Raw genomic sequence first — 22,276 nt, 5'->3', positions numbered from 1 at the left:
ATCCATGAGAATGAGTTTGTACCGATGATCTAAAGCCATCGAACTCTGCGTTGATATGAAATAAAAACATAATTTTTTCGAAAAACAGTTCCTAAGTAGATTTCTTTTTTTCTCATAGAAATTGGGTTTTCACACATTTTCGATAAAAACTCTTGTTCCTTACGTTCGAAGAACAATTTTTTTTTGAGGATTATTCTTCAATTTGGCCCCATTTTTACTAAAATCCTGGGAACACCCTTAATACTAAATAGAGCTTCTTATAAATCCTAATTGTAGATGTAGCGCTCCTCCCGTTCCCAATTTTGTTCTTGGTGTACCGGGTCCCTCCTAACCATTTACTGATCGGGCCTAATATTATAATCGATATTATAAGTTCGGCGGTTTTATTTCAGATGTTAATTTCTAAGACAAAATTTAAAGGCTTAGGGGTCACGGCCTAGTTTCTTTATAAACTGAGCGTTTAAAACTCTTCTCGTTATGTGTTTTAGCGATTTTAGCACTAAAAATTTATTTTTGAGCTAAATATTTTAATTTTTTTTCTATAAATATTTAAAGAACTGACAAAAAATTAAAATGTTATAGTATGCATTTTTTCGGATAATTAAATAAATAAATAATATTGTAGTGCATAATATTTCAATGTTAATATTATAAATTTGATTTAGAATTGCTATGATATTAGATAACTATGTAATATTGTATTCAAAAAATTCATTGAAAAGCCGGACAATCCAATTAATTCTATTTGAAACGAATGTTGAATTTCTAAATTGAATTATACGTTGACGTTCTATTTAGGATCTTCGACATTCGATTTGTGATATAATATTAAAATCCATTGACTGTTTAGTTTTGTTGCCATGAGTTAAATTCTGGATACGAAGTAAAATAGAGTGAAAAAAAATCACCAGTTGTGCCAAATGAAATGAAAAAGTGATCAATCAGTCCAACATATTGGTGCAATTAATCCAATTGTTTGCCCCTCACAAATGTTACATATTTAATTTTGAATATATAGTGATGGATACAATGAGTATATGTTAAAAAATATAAAGGTATTGCAATGTGAATTTGCAGAGAACTAATTGATTCAACTGACACAATAGTTAATTTAATTTTGCATGAATAATTTTTTGATGACAGTGCAATATATCTCACAATTGACTGAATTCATTTTTTAATACAGTTTTTGGTTAACCATTTCTCTATTTTGGTGGAGGACATTTTAATTGCTATCTCACTTTTTCCATGTGAAACATTTGTTACAAAGCATTTTATATGTATTTTGATATGAAGGGGATACTTTTCAATCCATAAATATTTCGCAATATACATTATTCAATTGAGTCTTTTCTGTTTTGCAGAGTACTTAATGACCGGAAGTCCTCGCGCCACAGGATATCCGGCCCGATCGCCCATGTCCAATGGTCCTCAAAATCAAGCCAGGTGAGTGGGATTGAAGTACAAAACCACTGCTAAAAAGCTACATCGGTAATGCTTTTTGGCGGCCCTATGGGTTTTTATTTAGTTACTTTTAATTCCATTAAAAATCCTTTCAATGTTGTAAATTGAAAAATGGATTTCAAATTAACCACCATTCAGTGAAATTTAATGTGTATCCAGTTACACCATTACGATACATTGACCTCAGGAATTAAAAAAGCTTCTCATCAAAAATTTTTGCTCATAAATATGAACAAATTAATTTAAAATTATTATAATTGATGATGTATAATCATCAAACTACTTTTTAAATATTCCAGAGGAACTGTAGTAGCATATATATTTAATTATTGCTCATATATTTAAAATTTAATTGCAATTATACCAATGAATCTATTGCAATAAATGGCAATAAAATTAAATATAATGCATTTTTAGGATGCACCACACACTCAAGCTGCCGTACCTGGCATATTTTTGGCCGAAATCCCACGATTTGCATTGCAAAAGTGGGTACTAATTGTTTAAAGAGATTTAATTAAAATGTTGAATTATGTTTGGTTGACAAACATTTTATTTGTGTATTTTTAACGCTCAAATTTAACTCATTAGTGCTATTAGAACATAACATAAAGTATATGTTCCTGTAGTTACGATATGATAAAACCTTAATGTATGTGAAGTGGGTAAATATTACCTAATATATTTTCGATACTACAAACTTAAGAAATGTGCCATGATATTAAGAATTTGTTCATTCCCATTTATTAAGTTTTGCTCCTCAGAAGACAAATAGTTTATAATATAAATTTAGAATCTTTCACAATTACCCTTGGTTTATAATTTTGTAGCTAAAACTCTAAAGATAGAGTTATGTATCTTAATTTTTTGATCCATCAAAATTTCCATCTAACACTCTGTAGAACTTCAATTTTTGAGATGCAATATCACACCCTTTCCCGTTGAGACATCTAAAAAGCCAAACAGTTAGAGATAGCGACTTGGGGTTTCTCGATGGTGGATATGCCTCACTATCAATGAGCTAAGTCGCAGTTTGCTTTTTTATTATAAGAATTTTAATAAACAATTTAAACAAAATATTAAAGAAATTCCTCTGTATTCACTTTATTTGAAGTTCACCTTCAAGAAATGAGCATAGGGGAAAGCGCGCTACCTTCGGACGACTCAAGTTTTGGATAATTCATTTTTTTCTCTATGTTCCTTATGGATTTCACTCATAGATCTTTTCTGAAAATTTGAGGCATTGGACTAGCTATTAAAATATAATATTATAATGGGCCAAATTCATTTATAACACATTGAAAAAAAAAAAGATTTATGCGAGGCATAAATCGTCCGAAGATAGCGCGCTATCCCCTACCTAATTTTTCAGTGTGTATAAGTTTTCTTAAGGTATCACATAGACCTTAAATTAACCAGAATAGAAACAAATTGCACGAAAATTCTAGAACTTCTAAGACTTGGCATAGTTCACAATTGCTGTGCCATTAAGTTTCAATGGTTCAACCAATAGTAGACTATCTTCCTAAATGAACCAGAAGTATTTCGGGTCTTCTGGATCCCATTTTAGTGCTGAAATATCAGATCAACCAAATTTAACCAATTTTAAACAATTTTAAAATGAAAATTCCCAGCGAGCACTAAATGGTACCCGATTGAGGAATTAGCTAGAATCAGTAGGAATCAGTAGATTTTTAGCAAAAATCCATCAAAACACGCAAAAACCTCAATTCTTAATATTTTCGCTGGAACTAACAGGGAACACTTTTCAAGGGTCCTATGCCCGAAATGAATCGTTAGTTTTGTCACAGCTCGACAAAAATTCCTTGTCCAGAATCCAACTTTCCGAGTCCTTGACTTTGCTGTGTATCGCCGCGAGTGAGCTATGTTGAACAGATTCAACACCAAATTGGAGAATTTTCGATTCCCAAAAATAAGGTTACGGCACGGCATCTCAAACAATAAATAATATCGCTAATTACTGCTCCAGAAGATAATTTGTGGGTAGGCTTTTAGTCGGAATCGCATCTACAGCAGTCCATACTACTTAAAGAATTTAGATTTTAATTCAGGACAAGTCAAAAAGTAAATCCGGTGGGAAACGGTTCACATTTATTAGGGATTAAGACTTATCCAATGAACTCAAACTGACGTTTGCTGACATTTGCTTTTGTGGTATACTATTAGTAGGACTGTTGAGCCTAGAGGAGTTGGAGGGCGAAAGCCCGTCCTGACGAAGACTCTTATAAGCCAATGGTATCAAAACCAATCACTGTTCAGCTGGAGTAGTAACTTTGAGGGGTGCTATAAAAACGCATAACTTCAAATTACAATACCGCTATTGTACCGCTAGACGGGATTGTGAGTGCTAGACGAGTTATTCCGAAGGCACAATTGAATCGGCTCCTCAGTCGGTCTTCGCCAGTTATGCGAGGAGGATGCCAAATTCGTAGCTCTCTTGGAATGGGCAATGGGGCTCACTTCCTGAGGCAAGCGATGAAGGATGCTCCAGTATGTTCTGGTGTGGACCGTAGTAATTCTTGCTACACTATTCTTTGAAAATCTTTTTATTAAACATGTTTTTAGGACTTTACTGTTCTCAAGTGCTTCTACTATATCGACTTTTGGTTTTTGAACACAGCGAAGACGACAGAGAAAATATTCGTGACAGGAACCAAGAAAAGCCGATTATGTAGAAGCACTAGAGAACAGTCATGTGTTCAAAAAAATTTTAAGAGAAAGATTTACCATTTTAGATGTCCATTTGAAGAGCACCATTAGTCATTTAACATTGTAATCCCGTTTTTAGAATGAGTTAAGGGTATAATTTGTATAGGGATGAAATATTGAATCCTGAACTATTTTTAGAATTGTACAATTAAAAAAACATAATACAAGTTTTTGAGATCCAGAAAAATTGGTTTTGGAAAAGTAGGGAAAGAGTTGAAGAAAACTTAAGGCTATAATAATAAGTCTTGAATCGACTTAATGGGGTTTCTTTAAAAACAATCATGTCTCTATCTTTAAGTGTTTAGCCTTTAGATCTGGAAGAACAGATATAGTTTGTCTTCAGCACAGTTTAGTTCTTTATGGCCTCTGCACACTAGGAGCAATTTCTTTGAAAAAAATTGTCATTTTAAAGAAAATTTCCCCTATCCTTGTAAGAAGAAACGTCAGATTTCTTTTAAAAAAAAGCAATTTTTGACGAAAATTGCTTCTAGTATGTAGACACCATTAAGGATGAATGTGACAGCGGTCTCCCAAAAACAGAAACTAATTATTCGGACTATTTACATGACAAAATAACTTTGTATAATAAAAAAAAATGATTTTGTTTTTGAGACACCGGTGTCCCACTCGTCCTTAAAGGGTTAGAAATTGAACTTTACAAAAAGTAAAAATAATGCGGATTATCAATTATTGTACTCTGCATTGATTTGGCTCAATAAAAAAAGAGAAAGAGAAATTTAAATGATCGTTGTAGCTCGAATTATGCTTCAGTAATGTTTATTAAGCAATTTGTGACTTTCATTTTCGAGATCCTTTTTCGCAATCAAACTTCCACTTGGTTTCTTTGCTGTAAGTAATTACCTCGTTGAATAGTAGGATTTCCCACCATGAAGTATAATTCGTATGAAGCCTTTGGCCTTACGGAGAAAATGTTATGTTAATTATAGATATTGAGAAACATATATTATCACATATCTTTACAAATACACCAACATACAGACATATAATATATTAATATTTGGAGACAAAAGACAAGATATGTCAGAGGTTATTCATGCAAATAATTTCCATTCTCGTCTCATTATTACCATATATTGTGAAGTATATTGTCCTCTACAAATTCGTTATAAAGTGTGCTAGACTACAAATATGTATTTGAGGAATCACCAACATGCATGTAATATAACATATAGAGAATATAATATTGATAGCAATGTTGGAACTTTGAAATGTATTCAACAGAGCCCCATGGTATAATATATTTGAACTTGGTGTGTTTGCAAGAAGGATAGTTATTTGAGGAACATAAAAGTAATTCTATGTAAATATAGAGTGTTTCAAGCACAAATGGGATTTTCCGGGGATGAAAAGTAATATAATGGTGTATGGGGTTTGTGTGTGGAGCCAACAAAGCTTTTGCGCCTTTGCAGTTGGTGATTTCCTCTTTTCACACACATCTCATTCACTTTTTTTTTATTTAAGAAAGAATGGGTTGGCCCCCAACCCAATTTTTCTCATTGAGGAATATCCATCTCCTTTTTGATTGTCATCAAAATGTGGCTTTACTTATTCTTCTTCAAATTCAAATGAATTTTACAATGAGAAATTTTACATAATCTAGGTACAATATTCTACATACGCAGAATGTTAAGGGAGGGACAATAGAATTTCTATTATTATTTTTTATTATTATTATTTTTTATCTCATATATATATATATATATATATTTTGTTGAAGAGGCTATTGATATAAAAGAGATTGCAAAGTGTCCCAGCTTTGCGGAATGCTCGAACTCACGAGATAGGGCTCTCCGTGAATTAGTTTTCGCATGATCGCATGATAGTTTTCGCAAAGATGGTGGTTATTGATCTAATAGAGATCAAATTGTCTCATAAATTACAAAATCATATCAAAAACAAAAAAAATATAAGCACGTGAAATATAAGTCGTTCTAGGATATTTAGCCGGTTCAACTGATTTCAAGACCAGTAAAACTTTAGCTTACGAAAATTCAAGACGGCGATTTTTTTAAGTCATAAATATGTATAGTCATTCGAGGAGAGATGGAACACCTTTTTTATTTTCAATATTGCGGATACGTTTTGAATGCGAGACAAAGACGAATCTCACTGGTTTAACATTTGAAGACTCTAAATTTAAGATATCAATATTAGAAAAACCTAGATGAAAATAGTCACTTCGATAAATAGGATTTAAAAAAATTTGCATTTTGAGGCACTCAAAAAAAGTGCGGGTGAGATGGAACACTCCTAATTTTAGCAAAATATTTATAGTTTATTTTATTAATTTAGAATAGGAGGGAAGTGATTTTAGACATAAACACTATTTCATTGAATTTATTGGAGTTTATTTTAATTTTTCAGTATAAATGATTTATTTTGTGGAATATGTGGCTCATATACTTCGATGGCAATTTCGCTGAGTGTATCAAGTCAGTCTTACCAGAAATTTAGAGAAAATAATTTCTAAGATTTACTTGAAAAGATTTTGAAGAACATTGACCAAAATGCACACCGGAAGTGTTGCCAAAACTATTAAGTTCCATCTCTCCTCAACTCCCAAATACACGTATTCTTATGGCGAAATAAAAATTTTTAGCCATTTTTCAGACATCCAAAAAATTCAATTTCAATTTTCTCGTATAATTTTAAAGGTAGAAAGCTGTAAATTGGGGGTTTTCATTAGAATGTTGAAGGGCACAAATAGACCAAATGAGGTAGAGATTCTGCATAGGGTGTAGGCAGGAGGCGAAGTGGTCCATCTCTCCCACTGTTCCAACTCTCCTCGAATGACTATATAGGCAAAATATTCGCCTAGACCACCACCAAAACACATCCAATAAAAAAGAAATCGTAGGAGCTGTTTTCGAGAAAAACTAAAAAAAAACCGACTTATTGGGGAGGGATCCTCCAAAGATCGAAAATTCGTATCTCTTACCGTTTCGCCTCTAGATGGTTAACCAGTTTTCAGACCAGATTGACTAGTTATGGGTACTTAACCGATTCATTACTGATTGCGATAAACGTAACCGGATTGGAAATTGCAAGACCTTTCAAAAATCTAATTCTAACCAAATTTGTTGAAAAATGGACCCTCCAAAATGGTTGACCTTTGTCCTTCAATAATTCAAAATGGCGATTTTTTCGGTCATAACATATTCGCTAATCATTGAAAAAGCTTGGGCCAATTTTGTATAAAACCGAAAAACATGGTTTTTAAGGGATGTAAGGGGGGTAGAGGTAAAAAGATAAAACGTCTGGAGAGATTGTTTTTTATTGGGGCTCATCGCTGACCGGAAGTTGATATCTTTTAGCGTTTAAGTTCCAGGACGGTTGAAAAAAGACGATTATATAACTGCTTTTTCTTTAAGTTCGAGCAGTACAATGATATAATAGTGGTAATTTAAAAAAATGAAAGTACAGTTCAAGCGGTTAAACTGATCAGTAAACATTAAGAAACAAACAGTAAAAAGAAGGCATCTCTTAGTATAAAGTAAAAAAGGCGTATTTTAGTTTTCGCAAACAGAAAACAATATTTATTTTATTATGTAACTGTTTTTTACAGTCATTTTTTAAATCTTTAAAAATTAAAGCTATGAGAATAAATTTTCTAATGACTGAAATAATACAATAAAAGAGATCGTAAGCACAAATCACGAACGGTTAAAACCCTGGATGGGACGAAATAATATGGAGGATAATGCGAGGAATAATTTTCCAAAATACAGAAAATTTCTGTTTGTCTCAAGCAAGCAATTACAGTAGACTCTCGCTTAATCGGCTCTTTCTCAATCGGGCGAAAAATTTTTTTTGACAATTTTCACGTTTAATTATGAAGCTAATTTGCTCAAATTCGCTGTAGTTTTTTTTCTATTTTATCGTCATTCTTTATAATTGAGCACTTTTTGTGGAATTTACAAAGGCTTTGACGCCCAAATCTATCGATAAACCGAATGGCATTTTGCCCCAAATGCCCAATTGAGAGAGAGTCTACTGTATGCAACGGATGAAATACTTTTAAAAATTCGAAATTTCGGTTTTCGGGATCTTGGGTTACGAGACTAAATGACCTCTACACACTAGGAGAAATTTCTTTAAAAAATGCCTTTTAAAAGAAAACTTCCCCTATCCTTGTAGTCAGAAACGTCAGAATTTTTTAAAAAAGGCAATTTTTGACGAAAATTGCTACTAATGTGTAGACAGCATAAGAGACCAAAACCCTTTAGAGATACTAATCCACAAAACTTGAATAGATTTTAAAAGTATAAAACATTATTTAATTGTAGGGGGAAGTTGAATTCGGGTACCTTTGAAGTAGGACTATTTTCTTCTATTTTTAAATGAAACTGAGCCTTTATTTCTAAACCAATTTCTTCAAAAATTAAAAATTCAACTTTGATTATTATTCATTAAGTTGATAAAGCTAATTTTTAAATAAAATTTTATTTAAAAAAAATTGAATAATTTCCTTAATTCCTAATTTCCTCAACCATCTTGTAAAAATTTTCAAAGTAAAATGTTATAAGAAAATGCATGATTAAAATCCTGTTTATGGCACTATTTATTTGGTGGTAGTTACCCTTATCAGTAAGATATCAAACTTAGAAATAGCTCAGGGACTTTTACACGTATTTATACCCAAATGTGGATTTTGCTTCTTGGGTAAGTTAGTATGTGAATTTCAATTGCTTCCATTCGTACGTGATATATCCAGAAAGGGAAACTACTTGGTGTATGAATACTGAAATAGCGCGGCTGATGGAACTCGCAGAGGAATTAATCTCGATGCACCATCATTTCCTTTCACCACAAAATATTCTCGTCCATTGATATTTTGCCTCTGGAGGGTGTTTGTCTCTCTAGCAGCGAATTCTTTGGGTTCAGCAATACTCCCGAGAATATTTCGACTGCGATTGAAGAGGGTGGTATAGGGTGGTGGTGGTGTCACATTGTCGACTTTGACATTCTCCTTGAATACGTGCAATTTCCTCTGGAGACGCTCTCGTCCATCCTTTGGCATGCAAATGCCCCGGTTGTTGAGGTATCTGAAGAAGAGCTCACTGACAAATACCACGGTTGAGGTGCAAAATCCCGCTATCATGATGTAGTACGTCATCATAAGGTCACCATTCCTCAGCTGACGTTCTGTGCTCACGAGATTAGATGGACAAATTTCGGCATTTGGTAGTCCCTGCCACAGTTTGTACTTGACAATCCCAGACTCCACCAGATGCAGGAGTACCGGATCAAATAAGAGGTGGAGTGATGAATTTTTGGGATATGCAAATGCCCTCTTGCGTTTCATGAAGGGTGTCTTGGCCACAGCAAAGGGACACTGAATTTTCTCATCTGTCAAACTTATTGTCTTCCGATAGACGTAATCGCTGTAGATAAGATGATTTATAGCTGGTCGATCTCGGACATACAAGTAATTCTTCCTCTCAACATCCTGCATGAGGATTTGGGTGTCATTGAGTGAATCAGAGAATTGTACCAAATTCCTCTCCACCATTCGACTAAGTTGAGTAAGGGCTTCGCCATTCTAAAAAGAACAAATGTATAAGATCGCGATTAAAATTAAATAATTGGCTTAGTAAACACGCAAAGTTAATTTCAATTACTGTGCAAATACCATACGAGAAAAATGTTTGTTTTCCCTGTTTACATGCAAAAGCGGAAGGAGGGAGGTATTTTTTTAAAGAGGAAGTATCGCAACACATTATTAAATTTCAATGAATGCCATAACCCACATAGAGCCACGCTAGAGGATTTCATCAAGTGGAAGAATTACGGGGGTGGTACATTTTATCGGCTTGATTTTGTGAAGTGTGATGCGGAAAACATTACCGCGAAGTAAGTAGAAATGGACACACATTGATATGTTTTTGGTAACGAGATAAGGATACAGGAATGATTGATAAACCATGCTAATTCAACCAAGGTTTAACCCTTTACCGTGCAAACAGACGGAATTCCCACGGGAATTCACACGAGCAAATGGTAAATTTGCTATACAAGCGCCCTCTGCAAAAGTGCACGAAACTGCCCGAATGTCTTGAAATATTTTGAATTTCAAATGGAAATTTTCCGTTGGAGGGTGAAATATTCAATTTTCTAAACCGTGTAAACAGACGGAATTTCCACGGGAATTCCCACGAGCAAATGGTAAATTTGCTATACAAGCGCCCTCTGCAAAAGTGCACGAAACTGCCCGAATGTCTTGAAATATTTTGAATTTCAAATGGAAATTTTCCGTTGGAGGGTGAAATATTCAATTTTCTAAAATGGAAAAAAGCTATCTCGCTCGAGATAGCTTTTTGCTTCCGGAGAATTCCGAAAATTTAATTTGGAGTGTTTTTAAGCAAATAATATATGAAAAAACATGTAAAATCTCCTGTAGTGATCAAAACATTGATTTTAAAAGCAAATTTGAAATCGAATAATAATACTATAATAATTTTGAAAGGATTAGTGTTTCTGGATTAAATTAAATATTCATCAATAACATTTCAGAAGAGGTTTAAATGATTGGAAAGGCAGATTCAAAATTTATCTTTTTCAATAAATCCCATTATTAAAAAATGTAAAGAATATAATAATGTAGATAAGGAAATACAAAGAATAGTAAGAACTATCGAAGTTCACTGATGAAAATTATAGCCAGAAACCAAATAAACTGCCTTTTCGGATATAAAATATTACTTCAATATTTTTTATTGTTTACTTTTTTTTGGAAATAAAATTTTAAAATATTTTACAGCCTTCTTGTTTTTTAAAACAATTTGTATTTGTATTCAATTATTATACAATTAACTAATTTTTGTAAACATCTCTGTTCCGAATGAATTGACTGCTTGGTCACCCAGGGATATTTTATACATTTTCTTCCAACACTTTATAAAATTTTAAATTATCAGCACTACAATTAAACGAAAATTAATCAATAGGTCCTATCAGCAAAGATATCCAAAGCCTGTCGTTGATTTATCCACTTTAATTGGGGGTTTTTGACAAGATATTTACGCTATAACAACGTTTCTAATCATTTCTCGAGAAATTTTAAAAGATTTTCCATGAAATGTATTAATAGATAATATTACTAATATCCTTGTGGTATAATAAAGCCACTTTAATAAAATAAAGTACGTAAAATATCTTCTAAATACACATTCCGTTATTTATATTCGGAAAAAACACAATTTGAAATTCAAATCTTCGGAGCATTTTTGTGTTGCGCTTGAAGCCCACCAGAGGCGCATAGAGCAAATGGTAAAAATTTGACAGTTCAATATGGGAATTTCCATCCAGAATTCCCGTCCGGAATGAAATATTTCCTGGGAATTCCCGTGGGAATTCCGTCTGTTTACACGGAAAATGGCAAAAAGCTATCTCCCTCGAGATAGCTTTTTGCTTCCGGAAAATTCCGAAAATTTTATTTGGGGTATTTTTGAGCAAGTAATATATGAAAAAACTTGTAAAATCTACTATAATAGTGATCAAAAAATTTTTTTGAAAGCAAATTTAAAACCGATTAATAATAATATAATAATTTTGAAAATATTAGTGTTTCTGGAGTGAATTAAATATTCATCAATAATATTTCAGAAGTGGTTTTAATAAGTGGAAAGGCAGATTCAAAACATATCTTTTTCACTAGATTCCATTATTAAAAAATGTAAAGAATATAATAATTTAGAGAAGGAACTTAAAGAATAGTAAGAGCTGTCGAAGTTCATTAATAGCAGTTATAGCCGGAAACCTTAGAAATTAAATTTTCGGCTATAAAATATTACTTTAAAATAAAAGAAGAATATTCTTTTTATCGTTCAATTTATTGAAAATAGAGTTTTAAAATTTTTTACAGACATTTCTTTCGAACAATGTCCATTCAATTATTATACAAATAATCTTTATATTTATCTCTGCTTAAATTTGCTTCGCTGCTTGGTCTGCCGGGGATATGTCTATTATTTCCTTCTAAAACATCAACGTTAAGAACATTTTCAAAAATTAGATCTTTACTATCGCTGGTCTTTCTTATAAAGTTGTGGAGAGGAATTACAGCCTGTACAATAGTAGTAGAAAACTCTGGTTGTACTTCGATTTCCCCCCGAATTATCCTAAATCTATTTGAGAGTATCCCAAAAGCTGTTTCAATTATTCTAAAGACTTTGTCATATTAATAATTGAGTATAAAAGACAACACGTAATATAATAGAGCCATTTTAATAAAATAAAGTACCTAAAATATCTTCCAGATATATATTCCGTTATTTATATTCGGAAAAAACACAATTTGAAATTCAAATCTTCGGAGCATTTTTGTGTTGCGCTTGAAGCCCACCAGAGGCGCATAGAGCAAATGGTAAAAGTTTGACAGTTCAATATGGGAATTTCCATCCGGAATTCCCGTCCGGAATGAAATATTTCCTGGGAATTCCCGTGGGAATTCCGTCTGTTTACACGGTTAAGGGGGAGTGTAACATCGGTGTTCCAAAAAAAAGTATTTTTGTCCTATTTGTTTTTGTAGGTTATCCTACTTGCCCTTCAAAATTAGATTCATGCTGATTTCTCTACATATTTATTATCTTGATTTATTTTGAGATTGTTAAAGCCTTAAGTTAAAGTTTTCTATTAATCGAACATATCAGCTAAGCATGAAAATCTATTACCGATAAAAAACTTAACCGGTTCATAAGGACTAGAGCCAATATGACCGGAAAACCGATATTTTATTTTAGGAAACCGGGAACTCGATTATATTGCTCATGAATTATCCCTTAAAAAAAACAGTAGCTATGGTAGGGAAAGTGGCCTACATCTGCAAGCGGTAGCTTTTGAATGTTTCTTTTAATATAAAATAGTTAATAGTAATAACTATAGTTTTTATAATAAAACTTTTGCTTGAGAAGTAAGGAAATAGTTGAAACTAGTCCCTGGCGAGTGGTCTTCAAAGTTGAAGCCAATTTCTTACTTTCACATACAAATGCGTATGGGAATTTTTCTGCACTCGTGATCGTTATGCTAAATATTTAAAAAGTAAGAAGTTTTTCCGTATTATAAGATACCTTCCCATATGGAGGGATAAATATACTAAATTTTTGTGTAAATAAATTTTTTCCTTGGAGCACTGTGAGCTGAGTCCGAGATCAATTTAGGAATTGGCTTCAAATAGCTCTATATAAAAAGGCCAATTTGCCAGGCGCTTGAGTTGAAATGTTCAAAAGCTGGCGCATCCAAAGGTCGGCTACTTTCCCCTATTAAAGTGTACAAAATTTTTTTTGTACAACGAATTCAATAGTTTCACAATTGATATCAAAAATTTTCATTATTTGTATAGTAGATAACTTCCGACCTTTCTGACTATTTTAACTGCATCAACTTTTGAGCAACTAAATGGGGAAGTGGAGTAAGTTAAAGCGCTCTACCTTCGGCTAACTCAAGCTTCGAATAACTCATTTTTTCAATATGTTTTAAATGAATATCATCCATTATAATATTGTATTTTAAAAGCTAGTCCAGTATCCCAAAATTTTCTGTAAAAGGGACATTGATTGATGACATTTGAATCGGGCACCTTTGAAGTATGACCTTCTCGCATTTTTAAATGGAATTGGACCTTATCAAAAAATTATTTAGATCGTTAGGCTCAGTTCTATTTAAAAATTTGAGAAAAAAATCCAAATTAATAGGGGGCCTATTCAAAGGTGCCACACTTCCCCTAACAGAACTCTACCAAAATTAATTTAGTAAATACTAGGATCAATAATAATATACGTACAATATTGATGGAAGATGATATTAATTTTCGGTTTATTAATTTATTAATACAAATACGAAATTAATCACGCTGGATTAGAAACATTTGATTTGACAAATCGTTAATTAATAATGCAAGGTAATTAAAATTTTAAAAGCATACTAAAGTATTGGGCACTAATGAATGAAATGACCAGAGATGAGCATAAGTATACGGTAGTCGAGATTATTTACAGGCCTGCCTCGGGTAATGTAGTCATAAAGTGGTCAAAAAGTGGTTTTGATGTAATTATTAATAGATGTAGTTCGGTCAGTTTTGATTGATGAGAATTAAAACACGGGTTTTGACCTGGTTAGGATTTATTCCTTTTTTTTCTCTATACGACGTTTCGGGGATTGTTGTCCCCGTTTTTTTAGGTTATTGAAAATTTCTAAAAATTAATTTTGTTTAATTTGTAGACCTGAAGAAGGGGACAACAATCCCCGAAACGTCGTAAAGAGAAAAAAGGAATAAATCCTAACCAGGTCAAAACCCGTGTTTTAATTCTCATGTAATTATTAAACACATTGGTAAAAATAAAAGGGTCAAATTGACCCTTTCGCGATCCTCTCGTGGTCACAATGTGATTATTGTGTGATCATTATAATCTGGTCATAATTCGGTCAAAATAATATAATGGTCAAAATATACGATTTTAACGTAGTCATATGTTTCAGAAAAAAATGTAAAAGAATCCGAAGACCGGTATTAAAAGCCAAAAAAAAAACGACTCCTTAGCCTTCGCTTTGTCCGCATGGTAGCTGATTCTGTCATCATTCTTTTCGAATTTCGAAGTATTTCAAGTATCAAAACGTATCCATTTTCGCTTATAATTTATCTTTATTAAATTTAACTTTTAACAGCTTTTTGGTATGATACATAATTAATTTTCCCGACTTTGTACGAAAGGTAGTTTGAAAATTCAAATCCGAATTTTAATTCTTCGAACGGCAACGAATTTTTGTTAAGCAGAATTCCATGTATCTTTTATTCAAGACACTATTAGAGCAAGGACCTCTCGACATTCATTTTCCATACATTTTTACATAAAGGCACAGAAACCTAATGGCAGGTTTTTTTCTTAAAGAACATTGACTTATCGACTTATCAGTGTGATATCCATTTTTCGAAAATGTGCATTAACAGCTACACTGAGAGAAATTCGAAAAAGTTAAAATAACATTCCGGAAATGTTAATTTTACCCCGCAGTATTAATCCGAAATCGGTGTAAATATTATGCTTTTTAGGTGTATTGGGGTTAAAGTTACTCTTTTTCATGTTAATTTTATCTTTAAAGAGGCGTAAAATTAACATTAAAAAATGTTGATATATTTTTACACCTCAAAAGTGTTAAAGTTATGAGGAAAAAAAGTTAATCGCACCCCCGTTTTTTTTCTCAGTGTATCTAAAAATAAGTATTTCATAATGTTCGCCGAAATAATACACCAACTAAATACGAGCAAATTTGTTTAAGTCGCTATGCAATATCTGCAAAATTTTTACAAGGAAAAGTGAAAAATAGTTCCACCTTATTTAGAGAATCAAACTCCTGTAGGCAAAATGTAAACATAATGCTGTCATAATGGTGTTTTAATGTAGTCATTGTTTAGGGATTTAGGGAAAAATCGTCTTCTTTTGCAGGTTTCAATAGCTTTGGACTTCAGTTAGATCTTATTTTATTTAGATTTTTTGATTTTATTTATTTTCTTTAATGTTTATTATTGTTTTTTAATATTACTGTTTTTTTTATTAGGAGTCCATCTATAAGATGATTGGCTCAGTGTCAGTGTTTTATCAATATGACTTTTTTAAGGACTATTTAAAGACGATTTCAAATAAAGGGGATAATGCAATTTAAGTTAATAGAAAATGGACAAGAAAACTATTTAAAAAAATTGCCTTTGTTTAATAAAAAAAAAGATGAAAGTCAGAAGATAGTAAGACCAATATTCAAAAAGATAATAACATATGATTTTCAAAGGACAAAAGAATATTGTATATTTAAACTCTATTTAATTTACAGGTAGGAAGTATGCAGCTAGTAATTCCTCTTACTTTTATTATTATATAGTAACAGATTGCTGATAGAGCTCAAATAATTTTTTAGCTTTTCGGTATTATTCACTATAAGCTTTTATTTCGTGTTCTAATCAGAGCCAATTATCTAATCGAAAATAATTTTACCTTTGGTCGTAAAGTATTTTACCGTTTAATAAAGTAAAAGTTTCCATTTTATAAAATATTCAAATTAATTAAATCGATATTATCGGAAAATTTTCTAAACTCAGCAACAAATTGGATTTGGTCATTGGAAATTATTGGTTTATAAACACTTATAACCAATTCAGTCTGGCCGAGGTTTCCAAGACTTTTCCGATTAATTGTAACTTACCCCAATCGGTTCAGAGACATATTTTCTGGGGAATTTCTTCACTGGTAAAAGTAAAAGGATCAAATTGATCCAAATTTGATCCTGTTGCAAAAGATGGATCAAATTAACATCTTCTATTATGATAAATGTGCATTCAAAGTTAGTAATTTGATCCATTCTTTGCAAAAAAAATCAAATTTGGATCAATTTGTTACTTTTATTTTTACCAAATGTCTTGAAAATCTATCCCGAAGACCCGGAGAACCCGAAGATCCCAAGTAGCTATCTCTGATTGCTTGGACTTTTAGCTCTGTTAAATGATGGATAGAACAACAAATAACGCGGCATTGTTTATCAGAATATTTTGATAACATTTGAAATTTATCAAAAATTTGGATTCTCTGAGGGAGAGGAAGGTTGGATAATGTAAATTTCGAGCGCCCATAAAAGAGAGATTATTTACAATTGTTCTTTTGTTGGAGTTCCAATAATCAAAAATAAATGAATTATCGTGGATTTATCTTTTCAGAGCTTTTGTTAAAAAAAAATCGTTTATACTGTGAAATTGCATTCATGCTTTGAACGTAAAACCTTCGTAGAAGGAAAAAGAATTAGGTCAAAATATAAAAGTTTTAAATTTGCATAACAATTTGTATGGAAATTATTTTTTTTTAAGTTTCCAAAAGTATCGTTTGGCATATTCAGTTAGACGGTACATTCTATTCGGAGTAAAGCAGGCATTAAAAAAGAAATTAATAAAATGATTAGAATTTTGAAATGAAACTATGTAAGGAGCAAATGCAGAATTTTTCTAAAGAGCCAAAAATACGACATAAAGATCCAATCGAAATAAATAAATAAATAAATAAAAATTAAATTAAATAAATTAATCGAGTTTCCTAACATACTTTCAAATTTTGTACTCGAGTGTTCCTTCCGTGGTATACTTCTAAGAAGTTTGCAACTCATAATGATAAAAACTCAAAAATTTTGCGTTAAAAAATAGTGTAACTATGACCACCATATATATCATTCAATCGATTAAATAATTTACAATTTAAGTGTTGTACAGTTATATTGTCAATTTCAATCAAAAATCATCAATTTTCCAAAAAAAAATAACTAGCTGATAGGATTGTAGACTGACCAAACGATATAATTAATATGAAATGAAATAGAGCTGAATGAATTGAATGGATTTTTGGATGATTGAATGAAAAAGCCTAGCTTAATCATATCAATTAATAAAAGATAAATAGGGTCTTCGGAGAGGTTTGTTTAGTTGATTTTGTTGACTTACTGCCTACCCCAAAGGGGTTGATTCAAGGACATCTAACATTGAACTTCATATTAAGTGAACCTCAAGTCCGTGACTCAAATGTGACCAATGTCAAATGACATGGGAATATTTACTTAAGTTTCTATAAATACAGTAATTTGCCTTCAATCCCCAATCATATTTCAACAGTGATTTATAGATCTGAAGAAGTGTTCTTGATTGTTGTAGTCACTTCTTTTACCATGAGCTTAGGTTGAAGGGGAAGGGTTTTTTTTTCAATAGAGAAGATTTACTTTGGAAAATTCCACTTTAAAGATGAACATAACTTACATTCTTGATTGCATACTCCACCGCACCGCCTCTATTTGCGATGAAATTCTTCTGTTTCTTCAGAATATCACCCACATTATTGATGGGCAGGGTGAATTTTGACAATGTTAGGAACGCCGTGAGGTTTGCCGTATAGAAGGATGTGAGGATTGTGATGAAGATCCACCAGGTGGCAAATAGAAGTCTCGTTGAATCTCCAATTGGAGATAGGACACTGCCCTGTTTCATTAGGGCAACCGTAGACAAACCAAATGCAATGGGGTAGGGGATAGACCTGCTGGTCCTTATCCTTTGTCAGCTTCATTCGAATGATGATGAGAAGGTAAATTATGGGTCCGACACAGATTAAAGAAAGAAGAATCAAAATCCAGACATTGAGATCAAAAGGTGCCCAGAGACCCGAACCCGTTGCTGATTCAGCCGGTCTCGTCATTATCATAATCCATTCACCTTCATCGAGAGTAGTCTTTGAGTAGTAGATGTGTTCACGAGCATCAGATAGAATAGGCAAAAAAGCTGCGGCTAGGTCTGCTTTACCCTCACTCAGAATCTCAATTAAACTCCCCTCGAAATCCTGTGTAGAGCCCACGATGTTCTTGTCAGGAACAATTAGTTCGTAGGTAAAGTTGAACTTTTCAGTAAGAAATTCAAGAAGATCAAACGACACCCCAGTTCCCACCAGACTCCCATTGACCGTATCCACAAAACTCAGTGGTTTGTCATTTAGTGTGACAACTCTGAGAGTTCTTCCATTAATCTCGGTTCCTAAGGCGATCCAACACCATCTCTTTCACCTCACTCGTCGTCATTTCAGTCATGTTGGACTCTGACATGGTGTCCGGAAAATAATCATCACTATTTGCAACACTGTCACATGTTATATTGAGGCAGATATTCTCAAAGAGAATTTCAATACCATCCATTATTCAACTGGGCAATTAGATGGCAGGTCCTCTAATCCTCTCTTAGCAAAAGATATAGACCGTTCGGAGGCTCACAAGAGACTGCTACCTGATTACATTGTGCGACAGAAATAAGGGGGACTGTGCATTGTAACTACGTTATGAAAATTACACGATAGGAATAACTCCAATGTTGAGCTTTTAGGGTGGTGAGGATTGTCAATGGGTTTGAAAATTTCATAAATTTCATCTAATAAAAAATTATAAATCTTAAGTAAATTTCCATAACAGTTTCAGGAGGATCTCATTAAATTAACACTGTACAAATGAGGAGTAAGAAATTAAATTTTGTTAAGAAAAATGAAATTTGATTAGTAAACTTAAAAGACATAAAATTTCTTACAAGTGTTTGCAAAAGGAAAACATATTAAGACAAGGGTAATGATTTTTATTAAAGATAGATTTCATGAACCTTCTTAAAACTTACAAAGTTTCAAGGGATTAGAGGAAGGATTAGGGGGAGACTGGGGCAAAAAGTCACAAAACGGATATTTTATTTTTTACAAGCTACTCGAGCGCTTCAAAAATTTCTAATTAGCGCTGTGTATAGGAAATTTACCGCTCTACAACTTTGTGAAAGTAATTTTCCTCTATTTTGTAAGGAAATACGTTTATCGAGGCGATTTCTAAAAGGTAATTTTGTGACTATTCTCAAAAATTCTGGGGCAAATAGTACCAGACATTTGGTATTATCATATTTTTATTTGTTTCATTACAGGCTTCCGTAAATTTGAAAAAATACCTAGAGGACATACTTTCATAGGAAATTTATCCATCTGCACTTTTGTAAGAAGTAAGACACCGTTTTTTCTGCGAGAAAAGTGAGGAAAACGAGAAAAGCGCTTTTCAAGCTATTTTAGAAAAAAACACACAAAAGACTGCAAATCGTTTGACCAATGCAAACAACAAACGACGAGACATGATAATGACGTTTCTTTTCGCCGTGAGACATCAGAAATTGCTTCGCTTTTTTCTTACTTTTTGCTCTATACCTTTTGTTACTTTTTACCCCAAGGGGCCATTTTTAATAAAAGGATTTCTGGAGAAAAGAGCTTTTGTGAAATTCTAGAATAGATAACGGTTTCGTATTCAAAAAATCCATATTACTTAGTTAGAAAATATTCACCAGTTCATCAATTTTGGAAAACAAGTAGGTAATAATTGTTATCTTCTGCAAGGAAAATATTTCAAAAATAGGGCTAAAAATTTCGATATTTTTTATTTTCTAAATTTCTTGTTCGAATTCTAAGAAACTTACGACATTGAATAAGGATCTATGGAGGCTATCTATAGAAAAAAATTGAGCCGCTATCTTTTTTACCTTGGAATATATTGAATTTTGAAATTTTCAATTTGTGACTTTTTACCCCAGTCTCCCCATGTAAAATAAAAAATAATGAAATTTTGAATATATAAATTTGTCTATTTATATATTTTAATATGTTTTAAATTAAGAGTTTCTAAAAAACATTTGCCCTTCCGGAACCCTTCCAATGATCTATTTTTACGTCTCTTTCGTAGAGACCACGCTTAGTTGCATTGGCATTTTACAAGTTACTGAAAATGAAAATAAAATAAAATAAAACATATTCGAACTTTGAGAAAAAGACGTGTCCGATATTACAATTTGTCCGAAATTCGCTACGGTTTCCGTATCTTTAGAGTTTCTACCTTAAGACATCAAAACCGTTTTTAGAAAAAATATAATAATAGAAAATTGAACATAAATTACATTGAATTGAATCACTATTAAAAATTAATTGTCCGAACTATGATAAGTGATATTTTCATATAAATTTGAAAATTGCTTAAATTGGGTTAAATGAGAAAATTCTGAATTATTACTTATTCGGAATTTTCGAATACCTCACTGTTTTAGATAAGTAAACAGCAAAAAAGACCACAAAGAAATACAAGTACTACACTCATGAGTACTTCTTCTTGGTTTACAGTAGACTCTCGCTCAATCGGCTCTTTTTCAGTCGGGCGAAAAATTTTGTTGACAATTTTCGCGTTTAATTATTAAGCTAATTTGCTCAAATTCGCTGTAGTTTTTCTATTTATCGTGATTCTTTCTAATTGAGCACTTTTTGTGGAATTTACAAGGGCTTTGACGCCCAAATCTATCGATAAACCGGATGACATTTTGCCCCAAATGCCCAATTAAGAGAGAGTCTACAGTAGACTCTTCGATATCCGGCTGACTGGGGGACAAATGACATTTAGGTTTTTTGAATGATCAACGGTTTTTCTATTTTGTGCAGTGTGAATTTATTTTCTGTCTGACAAAGAAAAAGAGAATTTTCTTCATGGTGTGCTTATGTTTCATTTTTTATCACAATTATGTATTAAAAACTTCGATACAATGTTAATAATAGTTTAATTCACCTCTGGACAAACTTCATGTTAGTGAAAATAATTTTGAATTATATCAACCGCCAGTGTTTGGCAGCTGTCACCCGGATATCGAAGTGCTGGATATCGAAGAGTCTACTGTACTGTATATCTTTTGACCATGTGATCCATGTAAGACAATGAGGAAATCTCAAAATTCCGAATTAGAAACAATTTCGAATTACTCCACTGCATCAGTGCCTCTGCTAACATCATTCTAATTCTGGCAGACAAAGTGTCACAACTCCTAATTTATGGAAAACCTTTTTTCCTGGAAATGACTTAAAAAGAAGTAAACATTTTTTCGGTCTTATGGCCTCTACACACAAGAGAAATTTATGTCCATATAGAACCAAATTACCTTTGTGTAGAAAAAAATCTTCAATATGGACATAAATTTCTCTAGTGTGGAGAGGCCATTAAGTAGATATTTTTATTTACAAATTGAAGTTCATCGCAATGAAAAATTTCATGAAATTTTCAGAATATTTGAAAATCATAGTATTATGGTTTCTTCATAACGTGTATATAGATTTGGAATTTCAATAAAAGAGAGTCTATTTGAAACTTCCCTGTTTGGTATTGGGGAAACCAAAATAAATCCATCCTGGAAGTCTTTTGTTGTCCACCCCATCAATTAAATAATTCCAATCTAGAGTCAAACATTGCTTCGTCATGAGCTGTACTAAAAGCTTTGACTTTGTTGCGCTTTTCATTGAAATAATCAATATCGAACTGCCTTTAATCCACATGGATAATATTTTTTCCTATAGTGTGACGTAATGTCAACAAATTGAATGATAAATCGATGAAAATTCATGTGCAAGAGAAATTCTAAGGTCACCACAATTATTACGTATCAACTGACAATTGTTTCCTCATCCCCCAATGATGTTTATGTTTGCTCGGGCAGGATTTCTCCGTT

General features: G+C 32.4%; 2 protein-coding genes across 2 annotated transcripts in view; one reads left to right on the top strand and one right to left on the bottom strand.

The window, feature by feature from the left end:
• The window catches only part of LOC129807120 (uncharacterized), a 443,550-nt gene that overhangs the window by 311,157 nt on the left and 110,117 nt on the right, over positions 1-22,276 (top strand). Inside the window, exon 8 of the mRNA XM_055856165.1 lies at positions 1,365-1,446. Coding sequence (XP_055712140.1) covers positions 1,365-1,446 — 82 coding nt within the window. The remainder of the gene's footprint in view (positions 1-1,364; positions 1,447-22,276) is intronic.
• Positions 8,626-19,083, bottom strand: LOC129807118 (glutamate receptor ionotropic, delta-2). Its single transcript, XM_055856162.1, is given in 4 exon segments — positions 8,626-9,757; positions 17,996-18,229; positions 18,231-18,752; positions 18,754-19,083. Coding segments are annotated over 4 exon segments (1,740 nt in total). The 5' UTR covers positions 18,919-19,083; the 3' UTR covers positions 8,626-8,938.

Source organism: Phlebotomus papatasi, chromosome 3 (genome assembly GCF_024763615.1).
Source record: "Phlebotomus papatasi isolate M1 chromosome 3, Ppap_2.1, whole genome shotgun sequence".
In the NCBI taxonomy this organism is placed as follows: Eukaryota; Metazoa; Arthropoda; class Insecta; order Diptera; family Psychodidae; genus Phlebotomus; species Phlebotomus papatasi.
This window is presented reverse-complemented; position numbering and strand designations above follow the sequence as displayed.